Source organism: Acanthochromis polyacanthus, chromosome 5 (genome assembly GCF_021347895.1).
Source record: "Acanthochromis polyacanthus isolate Apoly-LR-REF ecotype Palm Island chromosome 5, KAUST_Apoly_ChrSc, whole genome shotgun sequence".
In the NCBI taxonomy this organism is placed as follows: Eukaryota; Metazoa; Chordata; class Actinopteri; family Pomacentridae; genus Acanthochromis; species Acanthochromis polyacanthus.
The window spans coordinates 37,282,289-37,302,652 of NC_067117.1; the positions used below are offsets into that span (position 1 = coordinate 37,282,289).

The 20,364-nt window shown below is 42.1% G+C and overlaps 1 protein-coding gene across 2 annotated transcripts; it reads left to right on the plus strand.

The window, feature by feature from the left end:
• Nucleotides 1-10,052: 10,052 nt before the first annotated feature.
• Nucleotides 10,053-17,100, plus strand: LOC127533925 (uncharacterized). 2 transcript variants are annotated; one of them, XM_051947999.1, is made up of 2 exons: nucleotides 10,053-10,134; nucleotides 10,259-17,100. In XM_051947999.1, exon 2 carries the CDS (start codon nucleotides 11,556-11,558, stop codon nucleotides 15,075-15,077), a length of 3,522 nt encoding a protein of 1,173 aa, XP_051803959.1. In that variant the 5' UTR covers nucleotides 10,053-10,134; nucleotides 10,259-11,555; the 3' UTR covers nucleotides 15,078-17,100. Both variants share the same exon structure in this region, with proteins under 2 accessions (XP_051803959.1, XP_051803960.1).
• The last annotated feature ends 3,264 nt before the right edge of the window (nucleotides 17,101-20,364 follow it).

A 20,364-nucleotide genomic window follows, 5' to 3' on the forward strand; every position in this document is an offset into this window, starting at 1 on the left:
TGGCCAGTAGTTTTAATGAGGTGAGAAGCTTGATGTGACTTAATATAAAATGCAACTAAATGTAGGGGAATGAAAAGTTTAACATTTCCCCCTGAATTGTAGAACAGTATAAAGTATCAAAATGAAAAGTAGAAATACTTTATAACTGTAGCAAAGTACAGTACTACAGTTTGTTTGGCAAATAAACACAGATGTTGCCAGCTCCCAGGACATCTCAGAAGAACAGTGCAAACACTGCGTGAGCATTACAAACTCCCAATGTTTCACATTAATGTACAGGCTTCCCTCTGTAGTTTTAAAACAAAACAGTGACTTAAGATTGGCTTTTCTGATCATTCATAATAATGGTATCATACATACAGGAATGTTTAGATGATACAGCACAAGTTGACTGAAGAAATATACAAATATCCAGAGATGAGTGCTGAGTACTGCAGTTGCTCAGCCATGCAGGAGATGCAGATTTCAGACTGCTGCAAAAATTCCAGAAAGCTGTCTGTGCCTGTATTGAACAACATTTAGGCTGCTCTGTAATGCTCTGGTTGTGATAATTAAAAAAAAAAAAAGTCTGTTCCAAAACTATTTTGCCCCTTTACACCTTAACACATTTCAGTGCAATGCAGGGTAGTTCATCTGCTTGAATCAGATACTTGTAGTTTTCTATTTAATTGTACTTGTGCATTATTTGAAGATCTGGTTTCCAACACAGAATTGTAACACAAGTGAAGCTTAGGGAACAGTAACAACACTAGTGATGAAGAAATTATGGGATATAACAGTGGCCAACTTTTTTGTTACGCAGAGGCTTAGATGCAGGAGAGGAGATTCCAGACGAAAGAGTGATTTTAAGATGCTTTTATTTACAGAACAGGAAAGCGAACAAGGACTACAACTAATAACCGGAAGTCTAACACTAGACATGGAAATGAAGATAATCCACCACAGGCGGAACATAATCAGATACCCTCCAGTGGGCAGGTAGAGAAATTACAAGGACAAGAAAAACTCAGTATAAGCAGATCCATGTATGGTAGCACCAAGGCAGGAATACAGTTCAAACACAAAGCTAGGAAACAGGGATATACTGTAAGAGGAACTTGATTATAAAAAACCCACGAATGGTAGTACCAAGGCAGGAATACTACTCAAACACAAAGCTAGGAAATAGGTCAATACAAACCGTAATTTACTTCAGTCTACGACAAGAAATTTCAAGAACAGGATTATACGCTAACAAGAAAGCCAATCGGAAAAGAACAGAGCAATTTAGAATCCAACACTCATACACTAGAGTCTGGTACTGTGCTGAATCAGACTTAACTGATGGGTCCGACAGAGGTGAGTCCAGGAACGGAGCCACGTTCAGACCATAGACTGTATATAAAGATGGACGTAGAGCCGAGGGAGGGATAGTTGCACCCGCAGTCCGTGGTGATGTGGCTGGCAGTAGGTGCGATGGCCTCGAGAGGACGGGGAAACGGTGCACTGAACCGGTGAGTGAATGAACCAAGGGGGTCTGAGGAAGTCCGGGCAGGCTAGGGTACTCAGAGGAGTAGTGGTGGATGGAGCGGGGAATCCAAAGGGGCACGGGCAGGCAGGAGTCAGTTCTAGAAAACGCAAAGACAAGATTATAGTGTTGTTGTTGTTTTTTTAAAATTATTATTCAATTGATCTGCTGTCTTCATATCTTTGTGATTTATGTCAATATATTATTAGCTGCAAGATAGCTTTACTTTTTCATAATTAATTCAACTGTTTAATCTTTTTTAATATTTGAAAGGTTTATGTACATAATTGCCAGTGACTTTGTGGTAGAAGTAGCCCTGGTTCAAAATGATTGATATAATTCACAGTTTTAATATGTTACCAAAAATGTAAATGTACAGTAAACCAACAAAAATGAAATATACAGTGACGTCTGAGAGCACATAAAAACCTGTGAAATTTTCATGTACATCTTGAAATAATAAGAAGGTTTGAGAGTTTTAGAATATTTTCCAAAAACACACTCAAAGTTCCAAGATGTTACACAAAGATGACTCATTCCACATTTTGCTCTATGAAAAGGTCACCAGTTAAAACGAAGTTGCTTAGTGGCTGTGACCATGTCAACTGCTTTGTACAAAAGAATCTTATTCCTTGAGTTGTATCCTCCCATTGAAGCAAAAAATGATTAGGCACACCATCAGAAGATCATCAAGCTTTGTTCAGTGAGAGATTAAAAAAAAAAGCTACTTCATCACAAAAACAGAATTTGTGAAGTAAAGAACACCAAAAGTCCTGGACTTTCTTTCACAGTCACTTGACCTCAGCCTCAAAGAACATCCATGGAGCACTAGAAAACTGATAAACAAACACTCCTGAGATGCTCCAGTGTTGCTGTCTTTAGAGCAAAAGTAGGACAAAAAATACAGAGAAATTCTGAAATTCATGAACAAAGATTTACCTTTTCACCTCTTTTGTTGATATATCATCTGTAATACAACATTAAATATTGACTTAAAATCTAAAGCAAAAAAAGAGGCTTCCTCACAAATAATCTCAGACTTTAGACTTTTGGACCTCATGTATGTTACATGAGGTCCAATGCCTACATCTGAAGCTGAGTACATCCTCCGGGTGCGTTTTTTCTCCTCTGAAACACTCATGTCATACTACCTCATTTTCTCCCACAGTAGGACCTATATTGTCTACTGGTGGAAACCTGTCAGAGTTCTACCTCACTCATAGTGTGGTTGTTTCAGTATAGCCGAATGAAATGAGCCTGGAACATAATGAGGAGGTGACAGAATGTGCGCTGGGTCATATTGATACCTGAGTCATTCACCAACACTTGACTGTGAGCCAGCAGCTGTATTATACACTTCTTTCAGCAGATATGGAACAATTTTGTATTAATCCAGCTACATGTCAGGTCTTGTGCACATTTTCAGGAATGGATGGGCGGGCCACTACCATGAAAACACAGCTCAGGAGTTCAGTCATCTAATGTCACAACAATTTCAGGACCTGTAGTTTAGTTTAACAGCGTCTCACCAAACAGTGAGCTAGTCAGGAAAATATCTGTCACAGCAAAAAGCAGTATCTTAATGAGTGAAAGACCCCAGGGCAATCCAGTGAAATGCGAAGTAGAGTTCTGTTTTAACAGGCTGCCATTACCGGAAACTACCTGACATCAGTTAATGATTCTTTGGAACTACAGCAGCATCCTGTCCTCAAACTTCTAATGAAACAGTACAATGAAGCAGGATTTCCAAGACAAGGCTAATAAAGCTGGTACATGAGTCTGTACTACATGACATGGTCAGACTGCCAGAGGGACAGCTGATGGAGACCAGCACAGGGCGGACGAGCTGAACTGTTACTTCAACAGATTTGACTCCCCCCTCCCTGCTCCCCCCTCTTCACACATCCCCAGCCCAGCGGACTCTCCCCTTCCTGGGACACCTTCACCAGCCCCCCATTCACCCACACGGACTATTCTCACCCCCTGCAGCCCAACTCACTCCCCCCCTCACTCCCCCCTCTCCTTCACACCGGACCAGGTGAGGAGAGAGCTGAGGCGACTGAAGCAGAGGAAATCTGCAGGACCAGACGGCATCAGTCCCAGGCTGCTGAGGACCTGTGCGGACCAGCTCTGTGAGGTCCTCTGCCACCTCTACAACCTGAGCCTCAGCCTGGAGCGGGTCCCTGTCCTGTGGAAGACCTCCTGCGTGGTCCCGGTTCCTAAAACAGCACACGCCAAGGAACTGGCCCACTACAGACCTGTCGCCCTCACCTCCCACCTCATAAAGACTATGGAGAGGCTCCTCCTCTACCACCTCCGCTCAGTGGTGAGCTCCGACCTGGACCCGCTGCAGTTCGCCTACAGGCCCAACATGGGGGTAGAAGACGCTGTCATCTACCTGCTGCAGCGAGCGCTCACTCACCTGGAGTGCACCGGCAGCGCTGTGAGAGTCATGTTCTTTGACTTCTCCAGCGCCTTCAACACCATCAGGCCGGCGCTGCTGCGGGGGAAGCTGGAGAACGCGGGAGTGGATGGACATCTCGCTGCCTGGACCACTGACTACCTCACTGACCGTCCACAGTACCAAGAGGGCCAGCTCTGTCCTGGGCTGCCCACTGGACTCTGTGATGGAGGTGGGCGAGAGGAGGATGTTGGCCAAGCTCTCATCCATCATGGACAACAGCTCCCACCCACTGCACCCAACTGTAGTGGAGCTGAGCAGCTCCTTTAGCACGAGACTCAGACATCAGTGCAAGAAGGAGCGCTAGCGCAGGTCCTTCATCCCCACTGCCATCAGACTGTATAACACTGCTGTGTAGTTTTTATTATGTGCAATATCTTATTTTATAACAATGTATATAAGAAAAGTTTTCTATCTTATAACAATGTATATAAGAGTTATCTTGTACTTGCACCTTTCGTGACTTTTTGCACCCCTCTGTTTGTTCCTAAGAGCTCTGTAACGGTAAATTTCTCCTTTGTGAGATCAATAAAGTCTATCTTATCTTATCTCATCTTGTGACTTTTTAGAATGTTGCCCTGCACTGCCCTGCAGCTGATATATGAGGTCTAGGTTTGTTAGAATAACCACTGTAGCTCTGGCTTGAGTCTGACTCATTAATCAGACTAAGACTGTGATATAAACAGGAAAATGCAACGCAATTAGGCCATATTTTCTTAGTCCAACATTTCTCAAGCCCATTGAAGTGTACACAAAAGACAAAAGTGCTTTCTGATTTTGGACTGAAGACAGAACGAGAATATTTTTTGAACCAATTCTTGATTCTGCACAAGCTCCTTTCCCACCAAACTGCTGTGTAGAATATGGAAATACCAGTCTGCAGTATGTCATATTATCATATATGTTTTATGGCCAAAAAAAGGAATGTATGTAGGGTTGTATGCACCATCTTAGCAATATGTAGCATCATTCTTATTTTATGTTTCTGAAATTCATTTTTCTGTCTCAGACCTAAACCTAAAGTGGTTTCACTCTCCCCTTTTGAATCAGAATCTCTCAGTGTTCAACAGTCTAAGAGACAAAGGCTGACATGAAAGAGCTCATTCCATCATTTTCTTTGTGTCTTTATGGTGTCTGAGCAGGATTCCAACACAAATCTGTGTTATCACAACAGATAAATATTATCATCAGGTGGCTTTTCCCACCCACAGTACAAAAGAATCTTACCGTATTCCTTGAGTTGTATCCTCCCATTGAAGCAAAAAATGATTAGGCACACCATCAGAAGATCACCATCTTCTGATGGTGGCCGACAGGGGCAAACACGCTGCAAACCGCAAAAGCGCTGCAAACACAGAAATGATCCAAAACCAAAAACTCACAAACGCATTATTGTATTGTATTTAAGCACTTTGCATTAAATATTTTTCAATTATGTTCAAAAAATGAATTGAATTGTTGAAGCCAGAAGTAAATGTTCCTCTAACATCAGATCTGTTTGATCAGATGCTGCTGATGTTTGAAAAGGTTTCTGGTTTATTTCCTGACAGGCAGCGGAAGAGCTCACCTGTAGGAGCTCACTTGTATTCAGGTTCTGATCGAAGTAGTTGACATATAATATTCTCTCATTTATTATTGATGATGTTCAGAGCATACAGAAGTTCTGGTGATCACATTATAGTGTAGTGATGTTTGTGTATCTGTCAGACTATAAACCTCTGGATGTTGGAGGACAAACACCAGGTATGTATGTAGAATGCAGACTAATGTATTTTAGCAATGTTAATAATAAAGCTGTAAACCATCCATCCCTGTTTATAAGGTGTCCTCGTGAAGGTTTAATATTTTTTTAGTAATCAGTTTCTGAAAAGTTTTTATGGATCCACTGATAGAACTGAGAATGAGACGGTTCAGTTCAACTGCATCACAGCTGTCAATAAATCAGCAGCTCTAAAACATTTTTAAAAAGATTTGTAACAATCTTACAAACCTGAATGAGTCAAAATCTGCTAAGGAGTAATAATGTGTAACAAATCATCCAGACATTCAAATTCTTTTATTGATTAATCAAAGGACATTTTATTACACTTTGATGATTGCCTTAACAATAGAAACATATGATAAGATAGTAAATAAAATGTCCTTTGATTAATCAATAAAAGAATTTGAATGTCTGGATGATTTGTTACACATTATTACTCCTTAGCAGATTTTGACTCATATATATACACAGTAGCTGTTTTTAAAATGTGAACATGCAGGGCTGTGTTATTATATCTGTTCTATTTCATTGTTTTTCACAATAAAAATAACCGGAGCAGATGAAGAGAGGTGATGACGTCATCAAGTACACTGGTGTTCCAATTGCACATTAGCCTCGATGCATTCTCGCAAGTCTATACTTCGGAGTCCGACTCGCAAGTCCATTCTCGCCAAGTACGTGAGTACGGACTTGTGTACTTAGAATTGAGAAATGGCCTGAAAACCTCATGAATATGCTGTATTGGCTCTAAAATGTTTGAGCCTTGGAAATTTTCGTCTGCGTGAGTCTTGTGCATACAAAACACTTATAAGGGGCCATAATGTTTTGAATTATTACTTTGAGTAAGTTTTGCAAACTCAGTGGTTTTTTCCATTAGCAGTTACTGATGTATTACACGTGTATTGGCTAGCTGTTTGTGTTTAGCATACCACATGTACTATAGCAATAGTAATTGCATTTTTTGTATGTTACAGTTACCAATTGTCACGTTTGACTACAAGAAAACTCCATAAATGCAAGAAAAAAAGCCTTGTGTACAGAGTTTTCAGCACACAACGTAAATTCCATATGTGTTCTTTTATAGTTTTGATGTCTTCAGTATTAATCTACAGTGTATAAAATAATTAAATAAAAACCATTGAATGAGAGAGTGTGTCCAACTTTTTGACTGGTAGTGCATATGTTTCAAAAGCAAGTTAAGGCAGCAGACTCTCTTAACCCTTGTGCGTGGTCCCCGCCTCGGTGGGTGCATAATCGTCCCCAGGTTCCTCGGAGACCACACATGGGCACCTTCAGAACGTGTTTTTTATTAAAGTATTATTTATGTAAAAAAAATATGCCTCTCGTGCACTTACTGGAGAGAGAGAGAGAGAGAGAGAGAGAGAGGAGGGGTGTGTGTCTGTGTGTCTGTGTGTGTGTGTGTGTGTGTGTGTGTGTGTGTGTGTGTGTGTGTGTGTGTGGGAGGGGGGGAGGGGAAAACATGAACAACAAACAACAAGGAGGACTACAAAAAAAACAAAAAAAAAAAAGATATGCCGTCTGCTATCGGCGAGAGGGCAGATAGCCAGGCTTCTGAGACGCGACCCGATGGTCAGAGCCAAGCCAGCGCGACCAGATAGCGACTACGATGACAGCGACAAAGAGGACAGCAAACAGGAGAGCCACTCAGACAGAGGAGGGCAAGGATGAGGAGGAGGACATGAAAAGAAGAAGAAGAAGAAGAAGAAGAAGAAAATGTATAAAAAAACAACCCTGTGTGGTGGTGGGGTGTTGTGTTCAGGTGGAGTTACTCTGTACAGTGACCAGTTGTGTTTGACATGTGTTCAGCCAACCTGAGCAACTATAACAAAAATTAAACAACAACCGTATGTGACCACCACACCAGAGTAAGCCTGTGGTTATTGTGTTTTTGTGTGTTTATTTTTTTCTTTCCGTGCATGTGTGCTTGTGCAAAAACAAAAAACAGAAAGAGAGAGCAATAGCCCGTCGGACGGCTCCGACCGACAAAACAGGACCAAAACATAAAACAAGCAAAAATAAATAAATAAATATATATATATATATATATATATATACATATATATATATATATGTATATATATATATATATATATCAGGGTAGAGACTGCGATTTGGTAGAATTGAAGTTTCTACCGGTAGAGATTGCGATTGGAGTCTCTACCGGTAGAGATTGCGATCACATTCTCTACCAGTAGAAACTCCAATCCTACCAGTAGAGATTTGTCAGGGCTAAGGTTAGACTTTTAAGGTTAGGATCAGGGGTCAGGGCAGGGGTTAGATTAAAAGGTCAGGGTCAGTTAAGGTTAGGGCAGGGATCAGATTTAAAGTTACATCTCTACTGGTAGAGATTACAATCGCAAACTCTGCTGGTCGAGACTCCAATCGCAATCTCTACTGGTAGAGACTCCAATCGCAATCTCTACTGGTAGAAACTCCAATTCTACCAAATCGCAGTCTCTACCCTGACATATGTATATATATATATATATATATATATATATATATATATATATATATATATATACAGTGGGTACGGAAAGTATTCAGACCCCTTGAAATTTTTTGACTCTCTGTGTCATTGCAGCCATTTGCCAAAATCAAAAAAGTTCATTTTATTTCTCATTAATGTACACTCAGCACCCCATCTTGACAGAAAAAACAGAAATGTAGAAATTTTTGCAAATTTATGAAAAAAGAAAAACTGAAATATCACATGGTCATAAGTATTCAGACCCTTTGCAGCGACATTCATATTTAACTCACATGCTGTCCATTTCTTCTGATCCTCCTCGAGATGGTTCTGCTTCTTTATTGGAGTCCAGCTGTGTTTAATTAAACTGATTGGACTTGATTAGGAAAGGCACACACCTGTCTATATAAGACCTTACAGCTCACAATGTATGTCAGAGCAAATGAGAATCATGAGGTCGAAGGAACTGCCCAAGGAGCTCAGAGACAGAATTGTGACAAGGCACAGATCTGGCCAAGGTTACAAAAGAATTTCTGCAACACTCAAGGTTCCTAAGAGCACTTGGGACGCCCACAATTCTTCCCAGACCTGGCCGTCCAGCCAAACTGAGCAATCGTGGGAGAAGAGCCTTGGTGAGAGAGGTAAAGAAGAACCCAAAGATCACTGTGGCTGAGCTCCAGAGATGCAGTCGGGAGATAGGAGAAAGTTCCACAAAGTCAACTATCACTGCAGCCCTCCACCAGTCGGGGCTTTATGGCAGAGCGGCCCAACGGAAGCCTCTCCTCAGTGCAAGACACATGAAAGCCCGCATAGAGTTTGCCAAAAAACATATGAAGGACTCCCAGACTATGAGAAATAACATTCTCTGGTCTGATGAGACCAAGATTGAACTTTTTGGTGTTAATTCTAAGCGGTATGTGTGGAGAAAACCAGGCACTGCTCATGCCCAATACAATCCATACAGTGAAACATGGTGGTGGGAGCATCATGCTGTGGGAGTGTTTTTTCAGCTCCAGGGACAGGACGACTGGTTGCAATTGAAGGAAGGATGAATACGGCCAAGTACAGAGATATCCTGGAAGAAAACCTCTTCCAGAGTGCTCAGGACCTCAGACTGGGCCGAAGGTTCACCTTTCAACAGGACAATGACCCTAAGCACACAGCTAAAATAACAAAGGAGTGGCTTCAGAACAACTCTGTGACTGTGACTTGACTGGCCCAGCCAGAGCCCTGACCTAAATCCAATTGAGCATTTCTGGAGAGACCTCAAAATGGCTGTCCACCAACATTCACCATCCAACCTGACAGAACTGGAGAGGATCTGCAAGGAAGAATGGCAGAGGATCTCCAAATCCAAGTGTGGAAAAACTTGTTGCATCATTCCCAAGAAGACTCATGGCTGTACTAGCTGAAAAGGGTGCTTCTATTCAATACTGAGCACAGGGTCTGAATACTTATGACCATGTGATATTTCAGTTTTTCTTTTTCAATAAATTTGCAAAAATTTCCACATTTCTGTTTTTTTCTGTCAAGATGGGGTGCTGAGTGTACATTAATGAGAAATAAAATGAACTTTTTTGATTTTGGCAAGTGGCTGCAATGACACAGAGAGTGAAAAATTTCAAGGGGTCTGAATACTTTCCGTACCCACTGTATTTCAGCGAACTACATATATGTTGTTATTGTTGTGCAGGATGAATACTGTCAAGTTTTGTCAGTCAGAAAATAACTCCTGTTTATTCTAATCATAATGTAATTTTATTATTCATTAGGAAAGGTCTGCATTCAAAATAGAGGTTAATACTAATTTAAATAATGTCATTTCAGAACTCCCAACTGATGAGTTGATGGCAGATTTACTTGGAGTAGATCAGGGACAAGAAATGACTGATGAACAGTCTGATAAAGATCAGGTGAGTAAAGAAAAACCTATTTTGAATGATTGAACACATGTAGATGTCCCGTCAAGTTGTCTGTCATTTCCTGGACCTAAGACTTACTTCTTAGTGCAACATTGTCATTTTCATGTTATTGCAGGAACAACTTCAGTTAGAAGTCCTCAGCGATTATGCAGTCTTGTATACTCACCCCACTAAGTGGTACTTAGGACGAGTCTTGGAAGCTCCGACTGATGAAGGAGTTCGCATGAAGTTTCTGGAGCAGAGAGGCGTCAGCAATTCCTTTTCCTGGCCGAAGACTCCTGATGTGGAATTTGTGGACCCGCTCTATGTATTTCATGGACCTGTCAACTTGAATGGACACCATTCATTCACTGTTGACAAAGAGGAGTTTAGGGCTATCAATGAGAAATACAAAAATATTAGAAAAAAAAGCATGTTAAGATAATTGTTGTATGAGGAGTTAATGTCCCATAAATGACAATTTCCCAATAGTGACATGTATTTTTGTACTGGTACTATGAAGTACATGTATAGCACAGTAGGTGTTAATTGACTTTCTCATTGTTTGACTGTCTCAAAGTAGTAGATCTTGTTAAAATTTGATATTCATTCTATTCATATTTTAAATCTAACTTTTGGTGCATGCATAATTCTTGTCATTCTGTTTAAGCCATATGTGTAGGCCTACATGTAGATCACTTTGTGCAATAGTCAGTAGTCGTAGTGAATTACTGAATTTTATCAAATTACTACATGAAGTATTATAGGGGCCCATGCCCCTTTATTCTCAAAGTCATGTAAAATGTTTCTGGGCCACAAGTCTTTGTTCTGCCTCTCCTACACATAGACAGAGAGTAGACCCCTATGTGGTTAAGGTAGTGAAGCGCCATCTGCTGGGCTTGTTCGTGTTAAGTGCAGGTGCTTAATAAAGTTATCAGGTTTTGAATCATCCATCTTGAAGCGGTCTCTCAAGCCTGATCAGTCTGTTCCACAGTGCTCTGCAGGAAGCATAATCTGTAAGTTTGTTTGATTTTACCAGATATTTGAACCATTGTTGATATCATTTAGAACAGCAGAAGAACATTTTGAGGATGTCTATTTAGGCTTATTTGATTTATTGTGTCTGTATTCATGCAGTCATGTTCGCTGCAGTATTTTTTATTTCATTTGTGGTAACTGTATTTTAAGAGTAATTCTCTATTTCTTTATATTGTTTCACAGTTTTACACGGCTGCCATTAAAACACCTAAAGTCAGCTCCTGTCTTGGGTTCTTCATGGGAGAGTGTTTAGGCCACTGCATAGCTATGTACGCAAACACATAGTGAGGGCAGCAGAGTAAAAAGATTATTTTCACCGTAAGAGCATCTCTGCAGGCGGACACTCCGCATCTCTGCTCTGAGCAACATGTCAGCAACGCCTAAGCCTAGCGAACATGGTGACGAGGAAGCCAGGTCAGAATGCAATGCATCATTACCAGCATCTAGACGCTCCAGAAAGTCTAGTGACAGTACACCCTCTAAATTATCCAATGTCAAGTGCTCTTGCTATAGAGGCCCGTGCAAAGGCTGAAGCTGCACGAATAAAGGCTCAATACGCAAAACGTCAAATTGAGATGGAAGTGGAGAAAGCACGCATGGATGCCACATTGAATGCTTTGAAAGAAGAAGGTGAAGCTGAGGCTGCATTAGCGGCTGCAGAAGTGTCTGAGGCAGCAGCAGATCTCGATGAAGAGAACGAAAAGGAACTTAGTTGTTTTTCATCTGCACGAGATAAATTACAGCGTACCAAGGAATATGTGAATGCACATTTCATTGACAAACAAGAGAACATTACTGGTCAACAAGACAACACAAATGAAGAAAAACAAACAGTTCAAGCGACACAGCTGTCACAACCACAAAGTACCGAGGTTCTGCAGCCTGCACATTCTCAACATGTAGTACTCAACACTAAACAGAACTACCACCAGCAAGACGCTTTGCCTGCAGTTAAAGCTGCATTCCATAGAGAACCTCAAGATATACGTCCTTCTCATTATGACAGGAAGGCCTACAACACCTTTCTACCACAACCCACAACCAGATCTTCTGATGCGTCTGATCTCGCTACATACTTAGCTAGGCGAGACCTCATCCTGTCAGGGCTAAAAATGTTCGACAATCGACCAGAAAATTATTTATCATGGAGAGCCAGCTTTTGTGACTCCATAGAGGGGCTGAATCTCAAACCCAGCGAGCAGCTAGACCTACTCACCAAGTGGCTTAGTGGAGAGTCACTGCAACATGCAAAAAGAATTAGAGCAGTCTACATCAGCAACCCAGCTACCGACCTGAAGATGGTATGGCAGCGTCTGGATAGAAGTTTTGGATCTCCAGAGGCCATTGAAGCCTCTCTGTTCAAAAGACTAGAGGACTTCCAGAAAATTCAGAACAAAGACTATAAGGGACTGCAAGAACTGGCAGACTTACTTCTAGAAATTGAGGCGGCTAAGTCTGGGGGATATTTACCTGGGCTCACTTTCCTCGATACAGCTAGAGGAGTAAACCCCATAGTGGAGAAACTTCCATACAGTCTGCAAGAACAATGGATGACCCAGGGGTCAAGGTACAAAAGGGAACATCTGGTTCCATATCCACCTTTTTCATTTTTTGCTGAGTTCGTGCAAAATCATGCCGACATGAGAACAGACCCCAGCTTTGCGTTCCAGGCTTCTAGCATAACACAGCGAAGAGCAGAGAGTCTTCCAGCAAAACCATGGAAGATGAAAACTCCTGTTTCAGTCAACAAATTGGAAGTAAAGCACCTTCCTTTAGACCCTGACAACAAACTTAAAGAGGATCCAAACAAGCTGTGCCCTATTCACCATAAGCCACACCCCCTCAAGAAGTGTAGAGGTTTCAGAGAAAAGCCACTTGAGGAAAGGAAAAGGTTTCTGAAAGAACATTTCATATGTTTCAAATGTTGTGCCTCAACCGCTCATCAAGCCAGAGACTGTAAAGCTGACATCTGCTGTTCAGAATGCAAGAGTAGTCGTCATGTCACAGCTCTGCATGACGGTCCACCTAACCTGGCAGACAAGCGGTCCAATTCACCTACCACAGAGCAAGGCAGGGAGCAATCGGACCAGGCTGACACGTATGTAGCCACTTCAAGTTGCACAGAGATCTGTGGAGAGAACCTTAAAGGTAAATCCTGTTCCAAGATGATTCTGGTAAATGTCTACCCGCAGGGACACCCTGACAAGAAGAAGAAAATGTATGCAACTGTACACACTTACAAGACCAACATCTTGGAAAATGGAAGACCCAGCTACTTCCAACCATGTGAAAGCAGCATGCATGTGAAGGAGAAATTCAGAGATGAAGTACGTAGACCTCTTCCTGACACACTGGATGCATGCATCTTTGGTCTTTCAGGGGATGATGACAAACTCGCACCCTCAGTTGAAGATGAAACATTCCTCCACATAATGAACAAAGAGTTCTTCAAGGACAATTCCAATAGTTGGGTGGCTCCTTTGCCATTCCGTAGCCACAGACAACGTCTACCTAACAATCGGGAGCAAGCCCTCAACCGTCTTATGTCTCTTCGCCGAACACTACTGAGGAAACCGGAGATGAAAGACCACTTTGTGGAATTCATGAAGAAAATCTTCAGCAACAGACACGCCGAGCCTGCCCCTCCAATGAAGAATGACCAAGAGTGCTGGTATCTAACAAGTTTTGGAATCTATCATCCCCAAAAACCAGGGGAGATCAGAGTCGTGTTTGACTCGAGTGCACGGTTCAACAACGTGTCTCTCAATGATGTGCTGTTGCGGGGTCCTGATCTTAACAACAGTTTGGTTGGAGTACTTATGAGGTACAGGTGCGAACCAGTTGCAGTCATGTCGGACATTCAGCAAATGTTCCATAGTTTTATGGTCACAGAAGATCATCGCAACTATTTAAGATTCTTGTGGTTTCATGACCATAAGCTTGATGGGGAAGTGATGGAGTACTGCATGAAGGTCCACGTGTTTGGCAACTGTCCCTCACCGGCAGTAGCTATGTATGGGCTAAAAAGGACTACTTTGGAAGGAGAGAAGGAATTTGGTGCTGAAGCTAGATGTTTTGTGGTACATCACTTCTATGTGGATGATGGGTTGAAATCATTTCCCAGTGCAAAAGAGGCAACTGATGTACTGAAAAGAGCGCAAGACATGTTGGGCCAGTCCAACCTCAGACTCCATAAAATCGCATCCAACAGCCCTGAGATTATGAGAGCCTTTCCAGAAGAAGACCTTGCCAAAGGCCTGCGAGACCTAGACATTGGCCAAGATTCTCCCCCTATGCAACGCAGTCTTGGTCTTGGTTGGGATCTGTCCACAGACACTCTTACTTTCCATGTAGCAGCCAGTGAAAAGCCTTTCACACTGTCGACCATCAACAGCTTGTTCGACCCTCTTGGATTTGCTGCACCCGTTAGCATCCAAGGCCGTTCTATCCTGAGAGAACTTACAACCGAAGCCTGTGACTGGGATGCTCCACTTCCAAAGGAAAGACAAGGAGAATGGCTACAGTGGAAGAACTCGCTACAAGACCTTCAAGGACTGAAGATTCCTAGGATGTATACATCACTGCCATTCTCGATGGCTCAGAAAAAAGAGATTTATGTGTTCTGTGACGCATCTATCAAGGCTATCGCAGCTGTTGCATATCTTAAAATCACAACTGCAGAGGGACAGAATGAAGTGGGGTTTGTTTTTGGCAAAGCAAAACTGGCTCCAAAGCCTGACCTCACAGTTCCCAGACTTGAGCTTTGTGCGGCCGTACTCGCGGTCAAGATGGCAGAGACCATTCTAGAAGAGCTGGACGCAAAAGTGGATGATGTACAATTCTTCTTGGATAGCAAGGTAGTGCTTGGCTACATATCCAATGAGTCAAGACGATTCTATATGTATGTACACAATTGAGTCCAACGCATTAGGCGATCCACACGTGTTAACCAATGGAATTATATTCCTACTGACCAAAACTCAGCTGATATTGCTACAAGGGCTATTCCAGCCAATCAGCTTACACTCTCCTGTTGGTTGACTGGACCTGCTTTCCTCACTGACTCATCAGAGAGTCATTTGTCTGCAGACACTTTTGATCTCATCAATCCAGGAACAGATGTAGAGGTACGACCAGCAGCCACTGCATGTGTTACTAAACTCTCAGTGGAGGAGCTAGGCACTGCACGCTTTGAGCGTTTTTCTAGTTGGACATCTCTCTTAAGAGCTTTGGCTAGGCTCTCACACATTGCACACTCCTTCACTGCAGCATCGAAAGACAGCACCTGTGTAGGGTGGCATGTGTGTGAAAAACCACTAACTAAAGAGCAGCTTGACCACGCCAAGGTGAGAATTATTCTCAGTGTGCACAGACAAGTGTACAGTGAAGAGGTGCACTGCATTAAGACTGGAAGGACTGTTCCAAAGCGAAGCCCCCTCAGCAAACTCTGTCCATTCATGGATTCACATGGCCTCCTCAGAGTTGGAGGACGTCTCTCAAAATCAGGACTGCCATCTGATGAAATCCATCCAATTCTTGTTCCTGGCAAACAACATATTGCTACATTGGTGATCAGGCACTTTCATGAGAAAGTTCACCATCAAGGTTGGCATTTCGCAGAAGGCGCCATAAGAGCGGCCGGATTTTGGTTAGTTGGAGGAAAGCGATCTATCAGCAGTAGAATCTTCACTTGTGTGACTTGTCGCAAGCTACGTGGCAAGCAAGAAGAGCAGAAGATGGCAGACTTGCCTGCTGATCGTCTGAGTATGGATCCCTCGTTTACTTATGTAGGGCTAGATGTGTTTGGTCCTTGGCTCGTAACGTCACGAAGGACGAGAGGAGGCCATGCGAACAGCAAACAGTGGGCCGTCATCTTCACATGTATGAGCTTTCGGGCAATACACATTGAAGTGGTGGAAGCAATGGACACGTCTTGCTTCATTAATGCTCTGAGGCGTTTTTTTGCAATCCGAGGTCCGGTGAAACAATTGAGGTCAGACTGTGGAACTAATTTCGTAGGAGCCTGCAAAGAACTTCAAATCGGCTCTCAAGGACACAACAAGCAAATTGAGACCTTCCTGCAAGAAAGGGAGTGCACATGGCAGTTTAACCCGCCACACGCCTCACACATGGGTGGGAGTTGGGAGCGCATGATCGGGATCACGCGGTGCATCCTGGATGCTATGCTCCTCAGACATGGAACTGTGAAACTGACCCATGAAGTTCTCACAACATTCCTTGCAGAGGTCACTGCAATAGTGAATACGAGACCTGTAACTGCAGTCTCAACAGATGCAGATCACCCACTCAGTCTCACTCCAGCTACTCTTTTAACCCAGAAGATTGGAGTGCCTCCTTTACCCCCAGGCCAGTTTGATGACAAAGACCTCTTTAGACGTCAGTGGCGGCAGGTCCAGAGTCTGGCCAACACCTTCTGGGAACGTTGGAAAAGGGAATATATCAGCAATCAACAAGGACGGCGCATATGGAAAAATGAAAAGCCAAACATTCAGGCAGGAGATGTTGTCCTGCTGCGAGAAAAGCAGACTAAAAGGAGCTATTGGCCTATTGGACTAGTTACGGACACTTTTCCTAGTGATGATGGAAAAGTAAGGAAGATCGAAGTGAGGGTCATCAGAGACGGCACAGAGCGACTGTTCCTACGACCTGTTTCAGAGGCTGTCTTCCTCACTTCTAAGGACTCTCATAAGTGACTGTATTAATGTATCTGTCTTACTTGCATAGTTATCTTTAATGTTTCAAGTTCTGGTTGGTTTGACATCTCACTGATGCCAGGCGGGGAGTGTTCTGCCTCTCCTACACATAGACAGAGAGTAGACCCCTATGTGGTTAAGGTAGTGAAGCGCCATCTGCTGGGCTTGTTCGTGTTAAGTGCAGGTGCTTAATAAAGTTATCAGGTTTTGAATCATCCATCTTGAAGCGGTCTCTCAAGCCTGATCAGTCTGTTCCACAGTGCTCTGCAGGAAGCATAATCTGTAAGTTTGTTTGATTTTACCAGATATTTGAACCATTGTTGATATCATTTAGCTGTTAGAACAGCAGAAGAACATTTTGAGGATGTCTATTTAGGCTTATTTGATTTATTGTGTCTGTATTCATGCAGTCATGTTCGCTACAGTATTTTTTATTTCATTTGTGGTTACTGTATTTTAAGAGCAATTCTCTATTTCTTTGTATTGTTTCACAGTTTTACACGGCTTCCATTAAAACACCTAAAGTCAGCTCCTGTCTTGGGTTCTTCATGGGAGAGTGTTTAGGCCGCTGCATAGCTATGTACGCAAACGCATAGTGAGGGCAGCAGACTCTTCTTTTTTCCAACCAGTCTACATCCAATTCTCTTGTTTCTAGATGGGGACCTGTCTGGCAGTCTACTTTGTTTTGGGTGCACATGTAACCATGTTGGACCGGTCCCCTTCTGGAGTCAGAGAGCTTCAAGTGGAGTGGTTGGAAAAAAGGAAGAAACTGGTAGCCCAGAAATCCATGGCTGTATTAAGAGAAGTACATGTAAACTGTATTTCTTTCTCATTTTCCTAGTCAGGTCTCTCTGATTTATGAATTTTCTGTCTTAATAAATTGTGTCCATCAAATATAACATGCGTAAGAATACTTAGCATAGATGTTTAACTTTCTGCTTACTAAGCATGGACAAATTCTGAGTACTGATCATGAATTGGAAGTTATTTCTGTTGGAGAGGACATCTTGGATGATGGAGCCGTTGGAGTGGAGCGAGGAGGCAGAGGCGGTGTTTTCAACAAATGAAACATGACTGACACGGAGAAAACAGTTTCTCAAAACAAAAAAACATTCCACTTGTCCACTACATGCGATTTTCCCGCACGGCAACGCAAGCATCTGAAAATCGCACGGATGGCGGACGGTCACGAGTGGACCACTATGTGGTCACGTGACCGCGCTTTCAGCTTGACCGTCCGACAGATAAACACAGCGGCTGGGCTGCAAACTTTCTGTATTATTTCGAAAACACTTAAGCGAAAAATATTTCTGAAATCATTTGAAGATGAATAAGCTGCAGCAGCTGATGCTGTCCTTGTTTTAGTTCACCGAAGGCTAGTTTAGATGTTTGAGGACAGTAGAAGTCGAGTCTCATTTATGCAAATGAGCTGCAGGTAAACACATCAGATCACAGCTGGAAAGGCACTGCAACCGGACCAGCATTCCACATGCGGTGTGTGTCATCTAGTGGACACACACTTTAAGTCACTGCATTATCCTGTGTTTGTTCCACTTTAAAGTGAGGAAATGTAACGTCAGTAGCCTATTTCTGTTAGCTCGCCTGATGCTAGCTTCTGCTTGTTAGCTGATTAATAACAGTGATAGGGCATGTGTGACTGTGAGAGGTATGTTTTATTTCACTTTACTCATCTTAAGCATGGTTTGATTATGCATTATAAATAAACGTAAATTGCACACAATGGTGGTAATAATTTGAAGGTTAAGCCTCAAGTTTTCATTTTCTGACAAAGTCTGAGTGAAGACACTGGTCTGTGTTGGAGTGAGGCAGGATGAATTGCATTGACAGGCTTTCATGATGAGAAAGACATCATGTCCACCACAGCAAGCAGCTGTCTGACTGAGAGCATCCTCAACATGACCATCACTGACATGAGGCCTCTGTAGATGGTTGAAGACAAAGGCTTCCCTACAATGACCTTATTTGCTCTGTCATTCCAAATCTTCGATTTCTGAATAAAGAAGCAGAAATTAAAAATGTATTTTTTTATCTGATTCATCGATTAATCGAAAACATAATCAACCGATTAATCGATTATTTTGTTATTAAAGTTTTTATTTATTCATACACACAAAAACAAAAACAAACTCCAAAACAAAACAAACACTGACACCAAGAACCGACAGTATTTCCAGTATAGAACCATCGATATATACAAAGACCCTCTGTAAATCAACATTTCCCCTCAAACCACCAAAATATGCATTCATCAACACTGTGTCAACAGTTTTTCCATTTGCCCTGCCTACAAGAAAATACGTTCCCAGGTCCTCCTAAAATGGTCCTCTTCATTGTTAATTCTAGCCAACATACATTCATAAGATGCAACTTCTGACATCATTTCCATCCATTTTTTAATATCTGGGGCGGCTGTACTCTTCCATACCCTGAGAATTGTTCGAGCAGCTGTAACCATCCCAACTTTTAAGACCCCCCGTTCGTATTTAGATATATTTGGCATTTCTGTTTGGTCCCCTAACAAACACAGTCTTGGTGAAACCAGTACCACCACACCAAACCATTTACTCATATGTTCCAGTACTGTCTTCCAAAATGGGTACACTAGCTTACATCCCCAAATCACATATAAAAATGTCCCTGTTTCGCTCTGACATTTCCAACAGAAATTATTCTCTATCAAGCCCATTCTATATAGTTTCGAAGGTGTGAAATAAAATCTATGAATTATCTTGTACTGAATAAATTTCCCCCTCACCTCTCTCATGTGTGTCCCTGTATTTGACAAGATATTCAACCATTCCTCCTCACTCAGATCACACCCTAGGTCTTTCTGCCAAATGATCCTCAGGTTTTTACATGTATTTTTTAGTACACCATTAAATGTCTTATAGAATATGGCTGCTCTGTGTGTTATACTGGGTAGGTCCAAAACTTCCATCAGTGTAGTCTTGTTGTGGTTAAATTGACCCTTTATAATACAGTCTCTCATTTGCAGACTGACACGAAGAAGAATTACCTTTATAATCCAGATTATACTTTTGCATAACATCAGCCCATGACATGAACACTCCATCTACATACAGGTCACTAAATTTGTGTATCCCTCTTATAAGCCATTGATTCCAGTAGACAGATTTCCTCCCAATACGTATGGCTGGGTTGTGCCATAGAGAGGCGTAAGGTCGTCTTAAGTGTGAAATACCATATAGCTTATGAATTTCTCTCCAAACTGTTTTAGAATAAGACAGCACAGGATTTGAAACATAATTAAGTCCAGAAGTTGTTACACCACGTGAAAGGACATCCAGAGGTTCAAATGGGCTAGTTAGTTCCCTTTCAATTTTGATCCAGCTCAGTTCCTGATCTATCCCCTCCCAATGTTTTATCAATCTAGACATTTCAAATGACAGATTATATAATCTTACATTAGGCAGACCCATACCTCCTATTTCCCTCGGTGACCACATCT

What these genes read in the sequence shown, in the direction of transcription:
- LOC127533925 (XM_051947999.1), top strand. Translation starts at nt 11,556, where the DNA reads ATGGTGACGAGGAAGCCAGGTCAGAATGCAATGCATCATTACCAGCAT.